At 43.5% G+C, this 24,832-nt stretch overlaps 1 protein-coding gene across 7 annotated transcripts in view; it reads left to right on the forward strand.

Moving 5' to 3' along the window:
• KIF23 (kinesin family member 23) overlaps positions 1-24,527 on the forward strand; it is a 36,657-nt gene extending 12,130 nt beyond the window's left edge. Inside the window, exons 4-24 of one of the 7 annotated variants that reach the window (XM_066592958.1) lie at positions 34-139; positions 5,041-5,177; positions 5,571-5,686; positions 5,760-5,930; positions 9,863-9,895; positions 10,128-10,240; positions 10,464-10,585; positions 12,738-12,840; positions 12,935-13,014; positions 14,347-14,466; positions 14,550-14,709; positions 14,822-14,989; positions 15,081-15,238; positions 15,326-15,499; positions 18,351-18,533; positions 19,072-19,338; positions 22,244-22,477; positions 22,782-22,873; positions 23,001-23,082; positions 23,501-23,571; positions 23,919-24,527. In XM_066592958.1, coding sequence (XP_066449055.1) covers positions 34-139; positions 5,041-5,177; positions 5,571-5,686; positions 5,760-5,930; positions 9,863-9,895; positions 10,128-10,240; positions 10,464-10,585; positions 12,738-12,840; positions 12,935-13,014; positions 14,347-14,466; positions 14,550-14,709; positions 14,822-14,989; positions 15,081-15,238; positions 15,326-15,499; positions 18,351-18,533; positions 19,072-19,338; positions 22,244-22,477; positions 22,782-22,873; positions 23,001-23,082; positions 23,501-23,571; positions 23,919-23,934 — 2,706 coding nt within the window. In that variant the 3' untranslated portion in view covers positions 23,935-24,527. The remainder of the gene's footprint in view (positions 1-33; positions 140-5,040; positions 5,178-5,570; positions 5,687-5,759; positions 5,931-9,862; positions 9,896-10,127; positions 10,241-10,463; positions 10,586-12,737; positions 12,841-12,934; positions 13,015-14,346; positions 14,467-14,549; positions 14,710-14,821; positions 14,990-15,080; positions 15,239-15,325; positions 15,500-18,350; positions 18,534-19,071; positions 19,339-22,243; positions 22,478-22,781; positions 22,874-23,000; positions 23,083-23,500; positions 23,572-23,918) is intronic. The other 6 variants (XM_066592961.1, XM_066592962.1, XM_066592964.1 and 3 more) reach the window with 6 other exon arrangements.
• Positions 24,528-24,832: the final 305 nt, after the last annotated feature.

Consider the following 24,832-nt stretch of genomic DNA (forward strand, 5'->3'; position numbering starts at 1 on the left):
AATGTTCCGGTGCACCTATTTCTGTCTTTATAGACCCAGTATTCCTTCAAACAAGTCTTTGGAACACATCATACACAAAAAGACCTTTTTGATGTTGTTGCTAAGCTTCTGGTGGAAGATCTAATTCGTGGTAAAAATGGTAAGTTCTTTTAGACACTTGATGACTTGTTTGTTTTTATTAAAGGCAAATTGTACTGAGAAAGCACAGAAATGAATGTATAAAATAAATGGGACATAGATGGAGACACATTACTTTGTGTCTATGATCTTTATTTTTCTTTTTTTTTTTTTAATGTACCGAAGGGGTTTCTACATATCCCTTAAGTACAAGAGCCTCATTTTATTTATATACTTTAAAAAACAAAACAGATTTCCAACTGGAGAACTAAATAAAAAACGCAACCTCACGCAGCGTGACCTGGTGAACAAAATCAAGGAAAAGAAATTTCAGAAAAATAAACCTCTAGCACTAATGAGTCAGATTTACCCAGTACTATAATGGGACTGTTTTTTGAATGGCCCCATATCTTATTAGATTTTGCAAGACAGCCCATGTATACATTAACTTATACATGGGGAGTATGCTGTTGACTTCACTGATCAGCATTTCTGGAATGCCTCTTAGAATTCTACCAGTTAATCAATAACAAGATTTGGTAAGCACTTACCGTAAAATCTCTTTCTCGTCTTGTTCATTAGGGGACACAGCTCTGACCTTGGGTATAGCTTCTGCCACTAGGAGGCGACACTAAGCACAAAAGTGTTAACTCCTCCCACTAGCTATACCTCTCCTGCAAGCAGCATGCTAGCTCAGTTTGTGTGCAAGCAGTAGGAGCAGCCAGTAGGATATAACATAGATAATAAGCAACTCTCACGAACTGTAACTCATTCCAACACCTTGTGCGACTGCACCGAGGACCCTCCCCTAGGGAGTATACGTCACAGTTCCAATACCAGACTGGTTGGTGCTGTGTCCCCCAATGAACAAGACGAGAAAGAGATTTTACGGTAAGTTCTTACCAAATCTAGTTTTCTCGTCTGTTATCATTGGGGGACACAGCTCTGACCTTGGGACGTTCTAGAGCAGTACCCAAGGGGGCGGGAAAATATAAGGCATCGCATGTGTAAGGAAGCAATGTGTCCTTCAACTGCGACCAGCGTTAATGGATGGCTAGGTATCCCACATGCTCAGACAGAGCCTAAAGGGGCCTAAGTAACGGCCCCATCCACCCTCTGAGGGAAGAAAAAACAGAACCCAGGCAAGGAGCTTCCGACGAGGCACACGCCTTCCAAATAATACGGCCTGAGAATATGACCTTGCTGGCATAGTAACCCTGAATTGCTGCAAGGCAGAGTCATTGTAAGGAGTCCACTCTGGAAAAGCAGGGATCCAGTCGGAGTTGCCGGGATTACCGGCAGTGCGCCAGCGTGACTGAAGCATGCTACCTGCATGAGGTACTCCGGTGTAGTCATCCGAGAAACCTGCCCTGGAGCGTTCCTTGGAACTACCGAGAAGGTGCCTCACCGAAGTGGATCCTGATACCGGCGGTAGGCCATACAGTGGGTAGATAACGACCGTTTCCTGTACCATCCGTACTCAATAGGCATCCGAAGATGAAGCTATGGAGCCATAGGCGCCGAAACATCAGGGTTGTGGGCCTTCTACCAGGCGACTTAGTTGTAAGTCAGGTCCCGTATACCTCCAGGTATTCGATCTCTCCTACACCGTCCCTCCGTGATGAAGGGACATTCGACTCCAGACGCCAGTGGAGAAACGACCTGTTGAGATATGCAACCGTCTCATGCTGGAGTCCTGTGTTGACCACGGTTGGAAGGCCTGCCGTATGACCTTGATGCTGTATATGCTGACAGCCTCCGTCCATGGCATCGGCTGTCTGATTAGCTGTAACTTGAAAAAAGGGTCGTGAGAGGAAAAATTTGGTTCCATGATTCTGCAACAATGCCCACGGAGTCCGCCTCTGCATGGCCCCATGGGCTAGCGAGGACTTCTGCCCATTTCGTGATCAACTAGGGCTGGCCCCGTGCTGGGATGCAATGTAACCGTGTGACTCCACTGGGTACAGAAAAATTGACTGCACAAGGCAGCAAGGGTACACTGGTCCGAGACTCACTGATCCCTTTGAGGAAACCTCCACAGTAGGGATGGAGGAACCCTAAAATTGCAGACAGTACAAGTATGGATTGTCTTACGCTGTCCTGCAAGTCATAATGCAGGGAGAACAATGCAGGAGAGTCGCAGCGAGTCGCTGGATCTGTCAGTCTTAACCCCATTGGACGTTTTACCTTCCCATACAATCAGTCTCGCAAGCGACTAGGAGGGCCCAGTTTGCTGAGGATCAGCGCCCTACACCTGAACCGACACTAGCGACCGTTTAGAATACCGAGCACTCCAACGGTCAGTCTCCCCATCCCCAATTGGAGAAACGTGGCCTGTTCTGCACCCCACCAGGGTCCGCAGGAGCTCTGTCTCCTGCAGAGAGCTATCCACGTCCTACTGACACGGCTGTAGAACTAGCAGTCCATCATTCCTAGAGAGTACACATGCCTTGTAGTTCAGAGAACGCCCGAAAGAAACAAACTCGGCATTACAAAGCGCCGCCGGAGGGGCGCCCCGCGTCACTTCTGTCTGTGGTGGGGGCCTAAAAAGTATGCGGCTCTTCTGTCATCGTAGATCGCCCTAAGTTGCCTGTAGGACGTTGCAGGTGGGAACTCCAGGGAGGCTAGCCGTTATGAAAAACGTCTGGAGCGTAAGCTTCTGTGGGGTGGAGGCGAATACGACGTGTTCACAGAATTCCTGAGAATAGTATATTCCTCAGAAGGGTACCACAAGACTTAGCCAGACCGAAGGAAGCCCAACGGCTGTTTGACTTCCCTAAGAGTTTTGGCCTGCATACTGCTGCCTTAACACCTTGCTCCACACAAGGCCCAATACATGTCCATAAGGTGACTAATTTTTGGGGGAATGCAACTCTCGTACAATAGCGAGACCCCACACCGATGTGGTACTAGCCGCACCCTGTCCGCGTGCTATCCCGGCATCGAACATAGCGGTCTGGTTGCCTGTAGGGAAAAGCGGGGGGCTAGCCCAGGGCAACCTGGTCAGGCCTAACATCAAGGCCGGGGTACCGCTGATAATCAGCTTGTAGACCAGTACGGCAGCAGAGCGCGCACTTGATATGCGTCTCTGTCCCGAACTGCGACTCAGGGTGCAGGAAACTACTGAGGGGACAAAGCTGACCCCTGCTCAAACCAGTGTATGCGCTGCTTCGGGCATTGAAATGCCCCCGGTCTCAGCCGCTTGGGGTACCGCCGACAAGCAGTTTGAACCCTGTTGTACGTAGGGCAAGATATTCTCCGGCTGGATGTAGTCTCGTTCCTTAACGAGAGCGCACCTAGTATGTGACCCTTGCCGGCCGCTGTCATCGTGTCCTCCTGGACACGGACACTGTGGTGCGATTGTCTGTAGAGGAGTTCAACCGGATTAGGGACAGACGTGAGGAAAAATGAGTCCAGAGACTCCTGTGTGAGTACTGACAAGAGATCGCATACTGTTATCTGTAAGATGAGATTCTCTCTGCTTAATCTCGAACTACAGCGGGCGGCCGGCAGCACAGCAGACAGTACGGGCGGCCAGTGGCACATCAGCCGCGGCCGCCCAACACAGCAGCCGCGGACGGCCCCAACAAAATGGCCGAGTCCGACCGGTAGTGCCTAAGCCGCAGCCGCCCTGGAAGCGGGCGGCCGCCGACAGCGCATCAGTCGCGGCCACAACTGCGCCAAGTTTAAAAAGGCCGCCCACCATACCGCCGCGGCATATAAGCCACGGGCGCCCACCAAGACAGCCGCGGGCTCAGCATAAACATCGGTGCTGCGGGTGCATAAGCCGCAGCCACCCTGTAACAGCGCAGCAGGCGGCATAACTAGCAGCGCAGCTAACAAGCAGCGCAACGGGAAACGAGTAGCGCAGCAGGCGGCATAGCAAGCAGCGCAAGGCACATCGGGCGGCAATAACAAAACAAACCCACATACTTACCTCCTTCCTGAGGTAGAGTGGCTCCCGGGCTCCAGCAGAGCTTCTCCCCATCATCGCCTGCCTTTGGTGGGGCAGTGGATGCCAGACCATAAATAAGGGGGGGGCTCTATGGCTGGCGGGTCACACTCAGTTTGGTGGCCGAGTGTGCCTCCTTTTCTTCAGAGGGGGCCCGGCAGATAACAGATGTCTGTAGTTACGTCAGGTCGCCGCCCTCGGTGGGTTAACGGGGAGAGTCCTGCCTCCCCGTTATGCCCTGGCCTTCCGGAGAAAAAACTGATAAAATAAATGAAAAATAAATAAAAAATAGTCTCAGCAGGAGAGACAGTCCTGCCTCATAGACACTAAACTAAAAACTGAGCTAGCATGCTGCTTGCAGGAGGAGTATAGCTAGTGGGAGGAGTTAACACTTTTGTGCTTAGTGTCGCCTCCTAGTGGCAGAAGCTATACCCAAGGTCAGAGCTGTGTCCCCCAATGATAACAGAGGAGAAATTACTTTCTTGGCATAAAAGAGCAACAGTTTGTGTGAGGTGTGCATTCCTCAGGATGTTGTTCACAAGTCCAAAGAAGCACACCTTGGAATACATAATTCTTAGTGCTCCCAGAGAAGTCTGCAGGAAGTCAAGGATGTGTCACAAGATTTCACACTCCCAAAACATGTACATAACTGTGCTTGTGCCAGGTAAACCTCTTGGACAGACCCTTAGCACACAATCAAGAAGGACTGTAATAGATCCCGTGTATAAACTTGTATCAATTTATCTCTAGCACTTACTAATGGAGGGCCAGAGCTAGCTAACAGGTTCCCATTCTCCAGGTCCAAATCTAAAATGTCAGATGCAGTTTCTGAAGAGCTTTTTCTTGTAACTTCAAAGTTCTCTGTCAAATGTCTATAGAAGTTGAAAAATGGCTTCAGGAGATTCTGAACGAGATGATATTTTCTTAAATGGTTATCTTTTTGCTTCCAACTAAACAATTTTCACTTTCAGGTTTACTTTTCACATATGGGGTGACGGGAAGTGGAAAAACATACACAATGACTGGGTCTCCAGGACAAGGAGGACTTCTTCCTCGATGTCTCCATATGATCTTCAACAGCATCCGTGATTTACAGGCAAAGAGATATGTAAGTTGTTTAACTGTATAGAATTCTCTTACTGGATAATGCCCACATCTCCATAAGGTCATCTTTTCAGGCCATGTGCTGTTTGTGTATTCCATGGACAACACACAGACCAATTGTAGCCTATGATACTATACATGCAGTTTTTCACATGGAAATCATGGCATGTCCCATTATCGTCCTTCATGGATGAGAATGGGACCTACGATATGCCGTGTCTGTGTATTTTGGACAGCACCCGGGTGGATGTCCGTGTGCTGTTCAATGTGAGTTGCACTTAAGATTGTCGGGCGCAACTAGCATAAGGCCATGGGCCTTTGGCCTAACACTAGTGGTGAGAGCATGTACTTCAAGCCTGTGTTTTTGTTTGAGAATCTCTGACTCTTAATTTTTTAGGTTTTTAAGACTGATGATAAAAATGGCATAGAGGTGCAGAATATGGTGGAAGCTTTATTAGACCGTCAAAAGAGGGATGCTCAGCCACAGATAGTCCCAAAGACTCCTTTAAGCAGGTATGTTGGGCAGGCATATGTAAACTGTATTTTAGACAAATCACTCCCCAATATTCATATAGATGTTCTACAGGCAGAAACCAGAACCGGAGTTTGCTGACATGATAAATATTGAGGATGGATGCAAAGTAGAAGACATTGATGAAGACAGCGTATACAGCGTCTTTGTTTCCTACATTGAAATCTACAATAATTACATCTATGATCTTCTGGAGGAAGTTCCTATTGATCCCATAAAACCAAAGTGAGTGAATAGTTTGCGTTTTACTTTGTTTTTTAAACTTATGTCATTTCAGTGCTGCTTGTACGTTTAGGAAGGATAAAGTCCTTGTGACTATAATTCTCGTCTGTGTCATTGGGTGACACTGCAAGACCTTTGGTATAGCTCCTGCCTCTGGGAGGTAGACACTAAGCGAAGACCTCATGCTCTACAGGTCCTTTCTGCTTTTAGTTTACTTTTTTCCTTCTGAGTGGGAATTGGGGATGAGGTAAGTCCCCTGATTATCCCTAAGTGAGAAGTGCGAACAGGACTGCATCAGACACGCTGTTACTCCCTCCTCCAAGAACGCAAAGTGGAATATAGTGGCACCATTGTGCTTCCCACCAGCTATGAGATCACCTGAAATTTCTGGCTGCTGCCCCATATATTGAGTAACAATCGTGGGAAAAGCTGACCCTGCTGGTGCTCTGAGGAAGCCGAAGCGAAGAGGATGAAGATTATGTGAGTAAACTGGATTAGGTACGTATGGTGTCCTCTCCTTCTGCTGTTCTCCATTTCCCCCCCCCCCCCCCCCTCCTTTTGGCTGCTTTTTATTTTTTTGGGCCTAGTAGGGTAGTTCCCTGCAGTGCTGCCCTGGCCCTCCCTCAATGGCTTCCCTCATCTGTTTTTCCCGGTCTGACCCCTGCCACCTCCAGCGGTCTCTGGCCTTTAGCGCTGCACCCGGCAATTCCGGCCAGGTCAGCGCCGCTGGTTTGCATCCTAGCTTCACGGCTCTTGCAAGCTGTGGTTGGGAGGTGGGACACTGATAGAAATCATGACACTGATTCCTGCGGTGGCGCGCCTCCAATGGGCACAGAGGCGGCGCTCCCTTTGGCATGCTGGAGGGGAGGTAGAACTTTCCTGCCCCTCGTTCTGAAACACTATAGGCTGTCAGCTGCATCCGGCTCTGTTACCAGCCCTAGGATTCTCCCTTCTCTTCATGTGAGTCTCCATGTTGGACATGACACAGTAATTACAACCATTGGCCACCTCATTATTCTTCTGTAGGAGGGATACTTGGAGTCTCTGAAGCAGAACTGACTACACAGTTATGGCAGCAGCGTCTGTGCTCATTATCTCCTTCCTTAGGAGTAATTCTAGTACTGTGATACTGTGTTCGACATGACTACACAATTATCGTGGCCGTTGTCCACCTATTTACCCTCTCCCATGGTAGGAGTAATTGTACTGTGAGTCTCTGTATCGGATGTTACTATAGTCATGGCAAACGGTGTCTGTTCTCATTACCCCCTTTTATAAGAGGAATAACTAGTTCTGCAAGACTGTATCCCCTTTGACTACGTGATTGTCAAGCTGCATCTACCTCTTTATCCCTGTCCATATGGGAATAAAGTGGTGTGGTGTTTCATTCATGATAAAAGTATAGCAGGTATCCTGCCCCCTCATTGACCAGTCTCACTAGACCGCTCATCATGATTGCAAATGTAGTTATCAGGCCACCATGTCACAAACTAGTGCTGGAATCTGTATCTGAAGACATATACAGCATGTGAGTGCAAGGCGGCCTCAATGCCTCATCTATAGATGGAAGAATGGTATTGCTGTTCAACGCTCTGTTTTGATAGATTAGATGGTCACTGCAAGTTTAGGCCACCTCATCTTCCCCACCCCACCCTCCACTGTGGGTGGAGCAATTGTAAGGTAGAGATTGCAGTCTCAATCAGTCACATTAACTCCGTTAATGACGTGTAACTGTTTTACCACTAGATTCTGCATGGGACATGGTGGTTCTGTGCTTGCAGTTTGCTTTGCAATGGGATTATTACCCCCCTAAGGGTGGGAGGGGTTCCAGGCATGCCCTCCTGTTGTTGGAGGGAAGATCCCACAAGAATCCTGCCTTGGGATCATCCTCAAGGTTCTTCTCAGTAGCCTTCTGTCCTTCAGGCACCAGACCTACTTAATTCGTTCTCTAGTGTAGGCCACTCAAGGCAGATGGCAGCACTGACCTACCTCACCCACCTGTGTGAAAAATTAAAGGAAGACTGGTGGATAGGCACTACTCTCCAGAAAAGATAGTGGGACGGTAGGATGTAATATCCAACTTCATTTATTAAGTATATTAAAACCAGTATAAGATATGTTTCGGGGTGAATCCTTTCTTCAGTCACACTGGGTGGGACTAATACATAAAAGATATACAAGGTCCTAGAAGTAGTTGCAAAATATAATGGATATGTTGCAAATGCAAAAAATGAATAAAACAATAAAAATCTGTTAATTACAATAAATGTTCCTAAACAAATTGGTAAATGGATAAATAAGAAAAAAATTATTAAAATGGCATATCGTATAAATCGATTTAAAATAATAAAAGTATAGTTTATTTATAGACTTGTTATTTGTATCTTCCTTCTAGTCCTCTTCCTATTAGTCATTTAATATTTTACACACAACCATTTGCCTTCCACTGCTCTATAAATTTTTCATCATTGAACATGACTTTCGTCCTGCATATTTTTAAAGTCCTAATATGCGTTTCTTTCCTGCTCGTTTTTGTCTTTTGTGTATTTTTAGTAAATCGCTATCACAATATTATCCTGCTTTATTCTAGTGGTTTCGATTCAAATATTCTTAGCCTGACACAACAACCTTTTTATTGTACTGTCCTTTTTCATAATCAAATATGGCATTCAACATTTTTATTGATCAATTTATACGATATGCTGTTTTATTTATTGCTTTGTATAGGAATATTTATTGTAACTTAACTGTAATTTTTCTTTTTATTCGATTTTTATTTTTTGACGTTCTCACCTCTTCAGCCCCTTTTTGGGGATTGAATCTGTCTCTTCCCTCAGCTTCTTCAGGAATCTGTTGTCCTTGGCAAGAATGGCTCTGACTGTACCCACCACCGGCTAGTCAGTCCATATTTATTCTCAGCAGGGCGTACCTGTTAAAGGACAAGGGCATCACCTTCCCTAATTGATACCTCCCTACTTGCAGGCGCTTTCTTCGCAATCGGCAACTTCTACCTTCCTAGTGATAGGAATGCTTTCTAGTCTTCGTTATCTCTAAGTTCTATAGAAAGATTTACTTGGCAGCCACTGGTGGACATGTCGATTACTTGCACCCACTTGGAACAGGCTAAAAACACCACCTTTTCTTTTCCCCTCAGTCTTGGGTACTGCTCTAAAACGTCCCAGGTTTTTGCTGTGGTGTCCCCCCAATGACATGGATGAGAAAACAGGGCTTTTGTTACCATAAAATCCCCTTTTCAGCACATTCATTGGGGGACACAGAACCCACTCAACTGTTCTCTGCTAGAACTATAGTGGTTTCTCAAAAAGGGGTCTGGCCTGGTTTTTACTTTATATGCCTTTATATGCTAATTTGTTCTACTGCTTATGTACAAACTGATTTTAGTTTAGTGCCTGCAGGAGGGGTATAGCTGGTAGGAGGGGCGAACTTTCTTTGCTTAGTGCCTGCATCCTACTGGCAGGAGCCATATTCAAGGTCTTAGTTGTGTACCCCAATGAATGTGACAAAGGGATTTTACAGTAAGGGCTCATGCCCGTGAGTGTCGCAGATTTATGCCGCGGGAGTACCGCGATTAAAAACAAAAAAATGCCTGCTGGTGATCATGGCATAAATCTGGGATCCGTGGCAAATAAAACATGCCATAATTTATTTCACTCTGCAGAAATCCACTGTAAAATTCCACATGTGAGCATTGGAAGGCCGAAAGCTATTAGGTTCAATAGAACCTAATGGCTGCGGAATTCAAACGCAGATTTCCGCTGTGGGAAACGCAGTAGAAATCCGTCCGTGGGCATTCACCCTAAGTAACAAAAATCCTGTGCCCACTCCCCCTCTCCTTTGATAACAGCAGCACATATATTTCCTTTTGATTGAAATGATGCAACAAAGATTATAACCTGTTGCTATTCCTTTATCAGGTGGAACACACCAGGAAAGAATGCAGAGTTTATGTATGTTTACATTACATAGCTTTTGCCTTATTACCCAGCTCTCCCCTAGTTTTGTAGACCATGCCCAGTAACACTTTCCTGTATCAAATCTGTATGTTTTCCAAAGACCTGCATGTAGCTTCTCTTGCTCATCAACCATTCATGACCGTTGTGGTTGTTTTTGTTTTCTTTTCATACATTTCCAACTTTTAGGGCCGCACTCATGTTGACTTTTTCCTGCTTTTGTTTTTAGACCACCTCAGTCTAAGATTTTGCGCGAAGACCAGAACCACAACATGTATGTTGCAGGGTGCACAGAAGTTGAAGTTAAAACAACTGAAGAGGCCTTTGATGTCTTCTGGAAAGGTGAGAACTTTAGTTTACTGTACAAAAATGTTTATCTTCGGAAGGTGAAAGAAAAGATCTCCAGTCTACAAATATGTATTTAAAGAAAATATTGAGGCTCAAGCTGCTTCTGTTGGTGATTGACAATGAGGTTATAATTTTGAATTTCTTAAAACAAAAAAAAATAACCTTACAAGGAACTAGCTGAGAAGTTAGCAATTTTTTTTTTTCTTCTCTCCTCAAGGTCAGAAGAGAAGAAGAATTGCAAACACACAGTTAAACCGCGAGTCCAGCCGTTCCCACAGTGTATTCATGTTAAAGTTGGCACAAGCTCCACTTGATGCCGATGGAGAAAATGTTTTGCAGGTAATGTCATTGTTATATTTGTGGACAATTTATGCAGCTTAATTAAAGGGATTTGTCCCCTATTTGGGATTTGATGCTACCATGTTTTATGCTGCCCCAACACAAGACTTATTCAGAAAATCACTCAAACGAGCAAAGCTAAACGATAATTGTTCAGTTTAAACGCAAGCGAACAAGAATCGCGTGCGTCTTGTTCGTCGTTCAGTTTCAGCCTGCCTAAAAGCCAGCACGGGCTTGTGCAGTTTAAACACTGATCGGTCAGTGCTTCACCTAGTAATGTAAAACGCTGAATGATTTGTGAATGAGAAATAAGCAGGTTGCCCAAGTGTGAATGAGCTGGTGATAACCTCACCAGCTTGTTCGCTTGGGCTAACAAGACTCATTTGATTTCTGTTCAGAGTAAAAGGGCGTTATGTATTCACTCATTTATTTGACTGGGTGCTTTCCAATGCTTTTGCTGCATCACATAAAGTGGTTTCCAAGTTGAGCCCTTTTTTTGGGGGGGGGGGGGGGTGGCTGTCGAGTTAGACGGACAAAACTGAGACTTAGCTCCATTCTATTGAATGGGGCTATTCACATGAACAATTTCAGTGCTGTGAGGTTAAATATCGCTGCATGTCCTATTTTTTTTTTTTTTGTGTGTGTGTTCTCTCGAAACACCTCTCCCCTTGTTTTCAATGGGACCTTTAAAGACATTGCATGCAATGTTTTCCATTGAAGACCATAGGAAACACTTGTGATCCTCTAAAACGCGTGCTGATGCAAGACGTTTTTGAATGAAAAACGCCTAACATCGGCATGTTAATCGATGCCCAGTTACAGCCCTTCATTGACTGCCTCAGCCAATCAGCGATGGCAAGCTTTGATTGGCTGAGACAGTCAATGAAGGGCTGTGATTGAGCATCAAGTCAGCGCCGACAACCAATCAAAGCACTCTATTGCTGGAGGCTGGGTTCTCAAACCTGGCCTACAACAATAGACTTGTGAGTGCAGGGGAAGCCTGGATCAGTGGCAGAGACCAGCGGCCGTGTCCCGGACTGCAGCGGCTAGGTGAGTATTGCTTTTTTTTTTTTTCTCTTCAGCATCATTGGCTGCGTTTTAAGCTGTGCTGAAAACGCAGCCAAAACGCTGGCATGAAGTATGCCAGCGCTGTTGAAACCGGGCGGAATTTGCAGTAAACGCAGCGTTGAAAAACGCTGCGTTTCTGAAAACTCCCTGTGTGAGGGAGGCCTTAGGCTGTTATTACATCAGCTTTTCTCCCCTGTGTTTTGCTGTGTGAGAAACACTGATTTGCAGCTGACAGCTGGACTTGTCAGTGATTGAACAAAATCCAGATGCAAACAATCAGAGTATCTACTCCTGCATTTTGTAGGGAAGAAACGCTCGTGTAACAGCACCCTTAAGAATATTGTGAAACTGCAGATTTGTCCTCATTGGGGCACTAATTCCATAGAAATTATTTTGTCTAGGTCTGCCATCAGCAGAATTATATTGGATGATTGCATATGCAATTCCCTCATTGTAGGATCACTTCTATACATGCTTGCACTTTTTTTTTTTTTTCCTTTTATTTTTTTTGCATTCTGTTTTAAAGAAGAAAAAAAAAGCAAGCATGTATAGAAGTAATCCTACAATCTAAATACTTTAGAGGGATTAATTTGGCAATATTGAATTTTCATGTGTGTCTGCAGAAATTATTTTTAAATGCTTACCAACGATCCCGGATGCGGTTTCTTCCACCCCTCCCTGGCAGATGCACTGTGGATCGTCTGCAAGGGGGAAAAAAAATCGCAAGCCTAAAGTGCCTGCATTTCCCCGCTTCCCCACCTCCCTGCTTGGTTTCAAAGCAACCACAGAGGTATCTGCCTACAAATCCACAATTGCATTGCGGATCACTCGCTTCCATAGAGATCAATGAAGGCCATCCGCATGGAATCTCCGGTAAAATAAAGGATGCTGCGATTTCCTTTCTGCGCATGGCAAATTAAATCTGCAGCTGTTAATTGAAGTGTCAACGCCAATGCTTCCCTATGGGCGGCTTGAACTGGATCCCCTGCACGGATTCCGCAATTCAGATCCACCCGTGGACATTGGGTTTAAGTCATATTTGGCTTCTCTAATTTTTATTTTATTTTTTTTCCTTTTGCTCCAGGAAAAGGAACAGATAACAGTGAGCCAACTCTCACTTGTTGATTTGGCTGGGAGTGAGAGAACAAATCGCACAAAAGCTGAAGGCAGCAGACTACGTGAAGCAGGTAATGCCTGGAAAGTTGAAAATTGGTTTTGTACATATGAGTGTATAATAGAGATTTAGTAAGTCATATACTTATCCAGATGTTTTTGTTTCAGGAAATATAAACCAATCCCTTATGACCTTAAGAACTTGTATAGAGGCTCTACGAGAGAACCAAATGTGTGGAACCAATAAGGTAAATGATTGTGCTGTCAGATTTTATTTCATCTGTTTCCTTGTGGCTAAGTGTTCCTTTTCACTTACTCTCTCTCCCAGCAGAGATGCAACTGCAAGGGGTTAATCTATTCTCACTCAATCTTGTGCTCCTCTTTCACTGAGTTTGCGAATTGAGGAGAAATCACATGCTATCAGAGTCCATACCCCCCCTTCCTATTCTATTGTTCAAAATGCATTATAATTCCAGTCCTCGGACATAGATTTCAGAACTGCTGATTTTAGTTCATTAGGCAAATTCCTTGTTTAGGACTGGACAGTGAGTTGTTAATCGTTAAATACCATGAATATTAAACACTTCATCCTAATTGAAAATTCCCCACTCTTATCAAGAGGGACCTTACAGGAAAACTTACATCTAAGTGGTGCGCTTCTTCTCCGTTGGCAGTTTTTGGCTCCTGGCAGCTGAAGACTGCCCCATATAGCTCTTATGTAGCAGTATGTGGGGCTGCCTTCATCTACCAAAAGGGGCCAAAAATGGCTGGCTGAGCAGAGGCACTCTGAAGGTGAAGTACAGGTACTTTTTAACCCTTTTAATGACAAATATACACAATTGCGTTGCTTTTTTATTACATTCATCTTTGTGTCCTACCCAACCACTGGAGTTTCTTTGAAGCATTGCTGACTAATTCAATAAGCTTTATACCAGGTTTTTTTTGCTACAGAGGAATAGTATATAGACTTCATTTGAAGTAATATGACTAGGTCAGTTCTGTCTTTTTGAGTGGGGTACATGCAGGTATATGAATCAGATATTGAATTCTGCAGGCAAAACTTATATTCGATCTGCTGAACAAGTTACTAGTGATAACACCATTAAGATGACTTGGGCCACTTTCAGGGACTCTCTAATGTTAGAAATTCATCACTAGTTTGTGTTTTGGCAACATGCGTTTTTAACATTCTCGTTAAAAAAATGCAGCGTTATTTTATTATTTTTTTTCTGCAGTGCTAAATGGTGTCCATCACTAGCATTGATTTCAATGGGGCTTCAGACAAGCGTTTTTAATGCTGAGTTTTTCAAGCACTGTCCTCTTTTAATGCGCTTGATGCTTTGCCTTGATGCTTTGCCTATTGAAATTAATGTGATTCATTTTCAGCGCCCCTGAAACGTGGTAAAATGGGGTTGGCGCGTTTCAGCGGTGTCTTTTCAACTTGCTTGGCTGCGTTTATAACTGTGCTGAAAACCGTCAGACGCAGCGTTTCGGTTTTTTGGGTTTTTTTTTTTTGTGCTGGTGGCCCGAAGTTATCCTTATTGCTTCACCAATTTTAAAAATGCAACTTTTATCCCTAGATGGTTCCCTATCGAGACTCCAAGTTAACTCATCTCTTCAAGAATTATTTTGATGGAGAAGGGAAGGTTCGAATGATAGTTTGTGTTAATCCCAAAGCTGATGACCATGAAGAAAGTTTGGTGAGTCTTGGAGAGTGGGACTATCTGATTTGGAAAGGCTTTATTTTGTTCTTGCCTAACTCTACGTCTCTCGTGTCTTGTAGCAAGTTATGCGATTTGCAGAGATGACCCAGGAAGTTGAAGTTGCTCGACCTGTAGACAAACCAATTTGTGGTCTTACTCCTGGGCGTCGATACAGGAACCAAGCATTTAAAGAAGAACTTACTCGTAGACTGGAGGAGCGTGGTGGTCCTGTCATTGGAGGCAAGTGCAGTCTATATCCTGTTCTTTGGGGGTTGTTTTTTTGGGGGTGGGGGTTGTGTTTTTTTTTTTTGTTTTTTTTTTTTTAATTTCTTTTCCCTATATGTTTCTACAGAGTCTGAGGAGCAGACGGCAATAGAATTGCTGTTTCAAAGCTTCCCTCCTATTCCATCCTGCGAGCTTCTAGATGCCAATGATAACCAAACCCTTCCACAGCTTATTGAGGCTCTTGAGAAACGACGACGTATTCGACAAATGATGAGTGAAGAATTCACAAAGAGTGGTGAGATGGATACCTGGATTCTGACCATCTATTTATACTGACCTTTTGCTGCATATTTGCAAAACTCACTTATATATGGTTGTGCCTGCAGTTACCTCCTTCAGGTCTATGTTACAAGACTTCAATGGCGTAGTTGCAGCAAAGGAGAACATAGCCCAGGGGAAAGTGACTGAGAAGGAGAGAACTATTATTTCTCAGAAAAGTGAAATAGAGCGACTTGAAAAGAAAGTAAAAACTCTGGAGTACAAAGTGAGTGTGCGGACAACCAATCCGTGTGTTAGCTACTTTTTCTTTTTTGGGATTCAATGGCCTTCATTTTTATGTATGTATTTTTAGATTGATATTCTGGAGAAGACTACCTCTATCTATGAAGGTGAAAAGCGCAATTTACAACAAGACCTTGAGTCACAGCAACAGAAATTGCAGCGTCAGCTGTCTGACAAGAGGCGGCTAGAAGCACGGTTGCAGGGAATGGCATCAGAGAATGCCATGAAATGGGAGAAGGAATGTGTGAGTATCTTTTAAAGGTGTTGTATCATGATAGAAAGTTGTTCCTCACCCAAGTGTGTGTGGTGGACAACACTCACATTGGTGGGGGTCTAACTGCTGGGACCTCCACTGGTCCTGAGAATGGGGCTCCGGTGTGTGTCCCTTTGCAGTTGTGCATGTGCACTACCAGTCTGCAATCTCCAGTAGTCCCATTGAAATGATCAGAGTACAAGTGCTTGAAATCTGCTATCCCTGGCAGTTCCTTTTGAAATGAATGGAGCAGCGGTGCGCATGTGTGACTGCTGCTTTCAGTTTAGGACATGCTGGATCAGTGGAGGTCCCAGTGGTCAGACACCCATTAATAAAGTAATCCTCTACCATGGCACAAGACTCTTTAGACTAATATTGCCAACCTGTTAAAGCAAGGTCTGTATGTGTGTATGTATGTATGTATGTATGTATATATGTATATTTTTTTTTTAGACTGGGATGTCTTAAGATTTTCCCAACATTTTATAATTGCTTTACAACCATTCTGCCCTTCCTGATTCATGTTGACTAGGACATGACTACTGCAACCAATCGCTTGCTATAGAACGTCACTGCTGTGGCCAATAATTGGCTGCAGCAGTCACATGACCTGCTAGTATTAACAAGGAAGTATTCCCAGATATAGACTAAAAAAAAATCTTTATTGAAAAAATGTTAAAAACCTGGCCTAACATTGAAGGACATACCCGTCGCTCACCATCAGAGCCACAGGCGTTATCTTTTGTTATTTTTGCTCGCACCCTCTATCCTTTGGCTACTCTATCGTCAGATTTAGTGAACTAGCAAGGGGCCACTCTGCCTTCGTTTGTAGAGTGACCTACCTAGGAGCTTTAGACTTGGCCATAGTTGCGCTGGTTCCTCAATTTCTATCTGACACGCTACTATAGCCTTATGCCCAGCGTTACCCCTTATTAAAGGGACAATCCACGGCTGGCTATTTGTGTGCTGGGTTCCTCTATTATAGGAGCTTCAGACTGAGCCGTAGCTGCGTTGGTTCCTCAATATCTATTTGACACGCTATTATAGCCTTATGCCCGACGTAACACCTTATTAAACGGACAATCCACGGCTGGCTATTTGCGTGCTGGGTTCCTTTATTAAAGGAACGGAATATTTATCAGAGATTAGTTATGCCAATATAAACTTTGTGTCTGTGAAAATCACCACCAAGTGAGATATATACTGCTTGCCATCTACAGCAGTCGATGTATTGCAATACACTATAAGCGTCTTAAAGACATGGATAGCCAAATTTATGCGAGCCATATAACTGACACGAATACGAACACCTGTGTATAGGGTGTCGATGCTTTGCTTTTATTAAGCAATATACAACAGGATCTACAAATCCAGTTAGTCCCTAAAATTTGTGAGAGGTATTAAACTAGGCTGATTGGGTAATTAGCTCCTGATGAACTGGAGCAGAATATCTGACAGTAAAACCCTCAGCTCTATGGGGTATCTACACATAAAGAATATCCCATTAAAGATCTATTATGTGGATTTCCTGAAAGTGGACGACTAATTGAAATATCTCAGCTATAAGAGATCTTCAGTATCACACAATTTAACTAGAGGGGAGGCACCTTAACCCCCACTACAATACAACTAGATATATTGTGATCTAGGAAAACCTCTTATGTGGTAAATTCTGGGCAATGACTGTGAACCATAAAATAAGGGATATTAATACATTATCCCAAGATATAAAGGCACCTCTATCTGGCTCGTATACATCTTACATATGATCGCTATCTTTATTGGTGCTACTATATCATCGAGGAGGGGATATTCTGACTGACCACCTGCAATGTAAAAAGCTGCGAATTCAGCACAGTCCCAGAATTTTTGTCTTCTCGTTGTCTGTCTGTCCTATGTTAGCCCAGGTTTTTTAACACTTTTCAATAAATATTTTTTTCAGTCTAGATCTGTGAGGGGCTCAATTTAGTACTATATAGATTATACATACCACTGTGAATTAACAAGGAAGTATAGTGCAAGTGAAGGTGTTTTAAGTAGTGGGAAAACTACTTCAGGGTATGTTCTCATGTAGCATATTTTGGTGTGGATCAATATGAAGATTGAGGCAAATCTTGTGCTGCGGTATTTGGCAAAGATTTTCTGTTGTGGAAAATCCACATCCAAATGTGTTGAGATTTTGACGCTGTTTTTGCAGCTGATCTTTAGCCAATTTCAACCTCTCCATTGAAGGGGTAAAATCGTCTGCTGCGGAACTGCTGCAGAATCCACAACAATAGTGCAGATTTTGATTTTCATATTTATTTGTGAAAAATCGGTACCATTTCCACTGTGCATGTACGTTTGCTCAGGGTATTTTCACCTGTAGCAGGAATGGTGTAGATTTTCTACAGTGGAAAATCCTCGCCAAAATCCGCTTTACTTCCGGATCAAAATTTGCACTACTGGTGCGCATGGCTGACACTTGCTTTATTCACTTCTAAGTGACGAAAGAACGTTGAAATAGGCGTCCATCTACCTGTCCCATAGAAGTGAACGGAGTGGTGGTCAAGCATGCGCACCACTGTTCAATTCATTTGGGGTGTGCCCTTTCTTGGATTGTGGGAGACCTGGCTTCTGGGGATGGGAGATAAATGTCTATTACAGTAAAGCTCTTTTTAAAATGGTTTTTCAGGATTCTAAAACTTCCCCAAAAAAGTCATACCTGTTTAGACTGTTGTATTACTGCTACGTTGGCGTACTAGACGCAACGCATGGACTGTTGTGCAGTTTTTAAAAGAAAATAATCCACTTTTTCTAAGCTGGCAGAACTCTTAATGTTCCTTCTTCCTTTTTGTTGTAGGAGCGCCGTGTAGCTGCTAAACAGCTAGAGATGCAGAATAAGCTGTGGGTGAAAGATGAGAAGTTAAAACAGCTCAAAGCAATTGTAACAGACTCTAAAAGTGAGAGACCGGAAAGGCCGTCTAGAGAAAAGGACAGAGAGCCGAAGGTTCCAGTCAGATCCATCTCTCCTTCTCCTGTATCTGTATGTGTAACGTGGAATCTATAAGGTGTTGGGTGGTGATGGCTTTATGGGCACACGTTCTATCTGGGGATGGGTTTGCATGTAGGGGGTTGTCACACTGTCTGTCTGCATTTGGCTCACTGAGGGGACTCCACCTGTTAACCAAAGTACATACATTACTTTCATATTCAGCGCATGTCTTCATTAAAAAAAAGTTGTTGTTTTTTAAATGTTTTAGGGAGGGGGGGGTTCTCCCCTCCCCCCACCCCCCACAGCAGTATGTGATATCATTACAACAGGCAATTCTTTGTACAGGATTTCTTGTTTACAAATTTCTTTAGTCTCATTCGGTAAGATGAAGTATGTCCATGCTCTTGCATACATATAGGAATGTGAATTTTAAAGTCCGATCATAGAACAGCCGTGTTGCTAACCTCTCCCCATTGGGCCATATTACACATGGTCTCTCTAAATTTCTTCTGCATTGCTAGGTATCTTGTTTTGTAGAACGTGCCTAATCATGTCGTATATTGATTTACTTTGTGTTTGATTTCTTTAGTACCCTGGTAACCCTGTTTCTCAGCCTCCCCACAACCCTGATACCCCTGCTCGTTTACAACTGCACAGGCGTTCAAACTCCTGCAGCAGCATATCTGTGGCCAGCTGCGTTTCACAGTGGGAGCAGAAAACTCCGCAGCACTATTCAGAAAGCAAGGTAGCCCCCAACCGCAGAAGACGGTGGGAGCCAGAGTCAGCTAGGAAGAGTAACACAGGGTATCAGGCATCCGTCGTACAGGCTGAGCTACAAGAGGATCAGGCTCTCAGGGTTAGTGAGGTCTTCTGTACATGAAAATGGCCAGCATCAGAAAATAAGACTTACCATGCATTTGCAAAGTTTCCAGACCCTGTTTTTGCTTTCTTTTTAAATTTTGTATTGTGAACTTGTGCAAATTTAACAAAGAAATTCAAGTTTTCCCCATCATTCTGCTCTAAACGCACCACAATGAGAGCTTGTATAGATGGGTGTGTTTGTTTTGGTTTGGTTTGGTTTAAAACAATTATGGGGAAAACTATAAGATTTTATTCTAAAAGGGAAAGAAAGGGCTGAAGACTTCCCAAATGCATTGAATGTAGCAATGCTCTGTGTGATAATTTGCTTTACATAGGCTAGTTATTCTTCAAACAGACTTGCTCATTGGAGCTCTTAATGGCTGCTTCCTGCTTTTATACTGCTTGTCAGTGGCAGCTACCAATTCTGTCTTGATGCTTTAAAGAAATGGATTTCTGAAAAGATTCTGTGCACAGGAATTGATATATGGCCTACCTTTTGTCTAGATGGTCACTATTTTGTAATTATGACAACATTGCATGCTTCTGCAAAAGCTCCAGTTGTGTAGCAGTATCTTTTGGTTTTTCACTTGCCGTCCACAAATCCATTTCATTACAGATTTTTTTTGTTCTTTTATGGCATTGCTGCAGCTTGGACATATTGATGTGTGGTTATCCATCAATATGGTGCAATGCTGTTGTCTTTGAGAACAGCTCAAAGAGTGTTCTATGGGCAGATGGCCTGTTGTCTTTTGGTTAGGAGTTGTATAGCGTTGAGTACTCTCCACCTCAAGTGGTGATTTGGGTCATGAGCGGGTATGCTTGCTGTGGTATCACACATGAGGCTTGAATTTGTGCTTTTCAAGGAAAAAGCTGGATAGATTTTTATTTTTTTTATTTATTTTTTTCTCCCTCCTCCAGTTCTTCATGGAACCTCCATTAATGATATAGTTTTGGTTATTATAACCTTTGATGCAACTAAGTTATTTTTCTTAGAATATAAGAAATATCTGCACTGAATTTTACATACCCCTTCAAGCTCTGTATAATTGTTCTTGCATGTGAAGTACAATTATAGCAGTCGTGGACCTTTTTTATAATAATGCTTGGAAGCCCTTTGTCATCTGTGGGTAAAAGATGCTTCTAAGAATTGTTTCTTTTAATTGTGGAGAAATGCATGTTCAGCAAGGGGGATCTCAAACTGTGTTAACACCCCTCTCCCATGCCTTGCTTTAAATCTAACTAATTTAAATGGTGCATGCTAATGTGTATTAGATTTTATTGCAACAAATGGACAGAACAGCTCAACAGGCCTGAAAAATGGGGATGTGTTAGTAAATATACTTTCAGGTACATACAAATGGATGTAAAAGAATGCCAGTTATAAGGTGAAGAGATGTTTTCACAACCAGTATGCACCTCAGTAAGGAGTATTCCACCACCACTAAGTATTCCTGACCGACCAGTTGTTACGAATTGGAAGTCAGACATATACAATACATTTTATCTAACATGTACGGACGTCTCCTGACTCGATTTTCCTGTGAGTTTTCTCTTTGGGCCCTTTTACATGGAACAGCCTGTTGGGCGCAAATACAGGACAGGTCTTCCCAGCTATAATCATTCCTGTGCTTTTGCACAGGAATGAGCATTGCTCAGATAATGGAGGCAGAATGCGCCATGGATAGTTACCATCCGCCTCCATTCACAGGAAACGGGCAGCTGTTCATAGATGAATGACTGCATGATTACGTGGGCCGATATGTAGCTCAGTCTTCTGCATGCAGAAACTGAATGAGAAGCCAACTAATTCTTGCTTGTCGTTCAGTCGGTGCATGCATTTACGCTGATCGTTCAGATTTTCGCTGGATGCAGAAATCTGATAGATTTACTGGCCTGTGTAACGGGGCCCTTTAACAGTGAGAATAAAATCTGTGCACACAGTTAAGTGTGTTTCTAGAGGAGTTGTGGGAAACGGCCAGCCTAAAGTCAATCATTTTTTACTTGACATGTCCCAAAAATGTTTTTAGATTATTTTTAATGTGCTAAGCAGAGCTCCAAAAGCCATGTATAGTCATAGTGGGGGGAAAAACTATTTGGAGCAAGCCCCACTTGTGCAAAAAAATTTGACTTTTTAAGCTGTACACTGCTCTGTGCCACTTGATCGTAATGGGTAAGGCCAGCTTTGGACATGGAGGTGTTTTAAACGGTTTCCCCATAAATTTTAAAGCGCAAGTACTGTTTTTTGGTTTTTTTTGGCTACCACCGGAGGGACATTGGGAGCTTGCTGCATGCTGCTTTTATTGAGATCTATACATAATTGCATTCAGCTGCCTCCAAAACTCCCTCTGGTGTTAAGCCCCTTTTTTACACCGGACGACTGTCGAGCAAACTATACCCGACACTCGTCCTCGCATTTACTCGCCCCCATGCTGTCGCACAGGAGCAAGTATTCTTGGCTCGCAGTGAGGAGGCTGGAGAAGATTTCACTCCTTGCTCTCCCCAGCCCTCTCCATTCAGTATTGAACGGCTGCTGTTTACACTCGTCGTTCAGATCACCGCTCATCGTTTATTATAGTTGGGTGCGTCTTAGTCTGAAAAAAAATGACACATGCCCATACAGCGCTGTATATCATAGCGGTATCAGGTGAGCATTGCTGACATTGGAACTACCTTTACAGCTACACACAGCGCTATGTATTTGTGTTCTGTTGAGGAGCTGAAGCCTTGCAGTGCAAACTGAGTGAATACATCCTACACTTGTCTGTAAACTGCTGGAGAACTGTATCGTTCTTTCCTATAGAGTTGTCTGCGGGGGTCTATCAGGTCTGTTGACTGCTTCTGTCTTTTGCTCTTTGAATAATTTGGTAAATGATTCTTTGTCTTGATTTGGTCTTGCTTAGAACGTTCCCCCAGTGCACTCCAGACACCGCCGCTCTCACTCGGCGGGGGCAGAGAGATGGGTAGACCATAAGCCATCCGGTAGTGTGGAGACGGAGATGATCATGCAGCCTCATGTCCCCAACTCCATCAAAGTATCTGTCGCCAGCGAAAAGGCGCTGTCAAAGTGTGATAAGTACATGCTGACACACCAGCAGCTGGCCTCTGATGGGGAGATGGAAACTAAAATCATTAAGGTAACCATCTGAAAGGGAGAAGGGGAGCAAAATAAGGGGTGAGTGGGAAACTTTTACTTCGTTGTCTGTACACTAAACAGCTGGGTTTGCAAATTGTACCAAAATATGCCTATTGCTGCCAAAGCGCACTGTGGTACACATGCACTGTCCTGCCTAAATTTTAGGGTGCAAAACGAAGGACCCGTGTAATATATGTACTTCATATGTATGAAATGTTCTCTATTGTCACACTTTGGTGCGCACAAGATGGTGTATCTTGTGTTGTATGTCTTTGTATTTATGGTTGGTTGGTTCAACATTTCAGGGTGATGTCTACCGGACGCGAGGGGGAGGTCAGTCTGTCCAATTTACTGACGTTGAAACACTCCGACAAGAATCCCCTCCAGGCAGCAGCAGGTGGGTTTCAGAATTTTAACATCTCCTCTAAACTTTATAGGCCCTAAATATGTAAATACTACAGACACATCTTGCTGTGAGGTGATGACTTTTTAAAAAATTATTTAATTTAATTCCGGTCTCATAGCCGCAAGCGCAGATCTGCTGAATTGAATCAGCCCCAACAGGTTAACAACACGGATTCTGAGTGGACGGATGTGGAAACCAGAGTATGTATATGACTCTCTAACTTTTTAGTTATAATCTGCAGTATTGATCTTAACAGTGGTACTTCAGTGTGTGATGCTTAATAGCGCTAATGCCTTCCTGTTTACTCATATACATTTTAAAGAGTTATTTCCATTTCTGACTTTTATGGCATATTCATGGGGAATTCAATAAAAGTCTGATAGCTGTGGGACCCATATCTATATCAAAGACTGACCCCTTCTGGCCTAACTGCAGCAGCCAAAGATGAGCAAAAACACAGAAATGGCTGAGGGTGTATTGTGTGTTCTCTGTAATTTCCATAGGAGTTAAGGAAATGGTGTAGCGCAATGAAATGGGGTACTGACATGGTGTAATACAACCTGCTTGGCTCTGATGGGAATAACCCTTTAATGCCAGTAACAACTTCCTCTATTGTAGTGTTCTGTTGCCATGGAAATGAAAGCTGGATCCAACTTTGGACCTGGGTACCAACATCATGCAATTCCTAAGTAAGTAGCCATTCTCTCTCGTTTCCTGCATTTTAACACCCTGTAGTACACAAAAAGATGTCTGAGAAATTGAAGCACATAGTCACTCTCTAGCATTGACCAAATGATTGCTCCAGCAGTCTATACATACCTCTATTGACGATGTGCTGAAGGTTTGTGAGTAATCGATGCATTGCAGTGGCAGGGAGTCTCAGCCGCGTGGGACTCCCAGCAAAGTTTTCACATGTCAAACGTTTTTGAAGATTGCAGTTACTCTTTAAGTACAGGGACTTCTGTCTGTTAGTCTCTCATATTGCAGGTGAAAGTTGCACATGGCTTTTGTTTCTCATCATTTCTCTCATTTCCAGGCGCAGAAAACCATGAGTGCCTGGTAAAGGTTAATGGACACTATTCAGCTCCAAGACACCCGGGTGGTCAGGCCTCTGACTGTACATAAATGATACAGGAAATATCTTATCACAAGCTGATCTGTGAACAACTTGAAGCTGTTATCCTGTCTGCCCACCCTGAACTTACTACCTGGCAAACGGTCTTGTGTTTGTATTTTTTTTTGTGGGGTTTTTTTTTTATTTTTATTTTTTTGTGTGGGTTTTTTTTTCTTTTTTTAAATCCCGTTTTGCTTCATGGGTTTTATGCAACCTTTCGTGAGCTGTAATCGAAGCGTCTATAGCTTTGGCATTTTTGACCTAGACTGTATACACATTTCTTAACTGGTCATGAAAGGGATTTTATTATCTTTATATATTTTTCTATGTACTCTTATTTAGAAGAAATGCTACTGTCTAAGTAGCGAACATGCACTTTACCAAAGCTGTTCATTCAGAAACACTGTCTATTTAATATGTTCCATGTATTGTACAGGATTACTAACGTCAGTGGGAGCTAGAAACCAGTGTGTATTCATTGTACAGGCTGGTAATAGGGATTTAATAAACGTTCAGTGATTTTCATAAAAACCTTTCTGGCTCAGAATCTTCCTGCGCTGCTCAGACCCGTTAGACACGCACACAAATATTTGTCATTTCTTCAAAGCTTCCAGCTCCACGTTTGGAGAAACTGGGAATATTCTGTATGTGTTCTGAAGCAACACCATATCATCTGTTAATGGTTAGAGAGCGTTCACACAGCGCTTTTCACTATGCTGTGGGATTCCGCCCGGTGGTTCCATCGCAGTTTCAAAAACGGCATTGTGATAGGCAATTAACACAACTATTTACTGTCATAAGGGCTCTCACACAAGGGTTTACCAGCAAGGGGAGAA

The sequence above is a fragment of the Eleutherodactylus coqui genome, chromosome 2 (genome assembly GCF_035609145.1).
Source record: "Eleutherodactylus coqui strain aEleCoq1 chromosome 2, aEleCoq1.hap1, whole genome shotgun sequence".
Classification (NCBI taxonomy): Eukaryota; Metazoa; Chordata; class Amphibia; order Anura; family Eleutherodactylidae; genus Eleutherodactylus; species Eleutherodactylus coqui.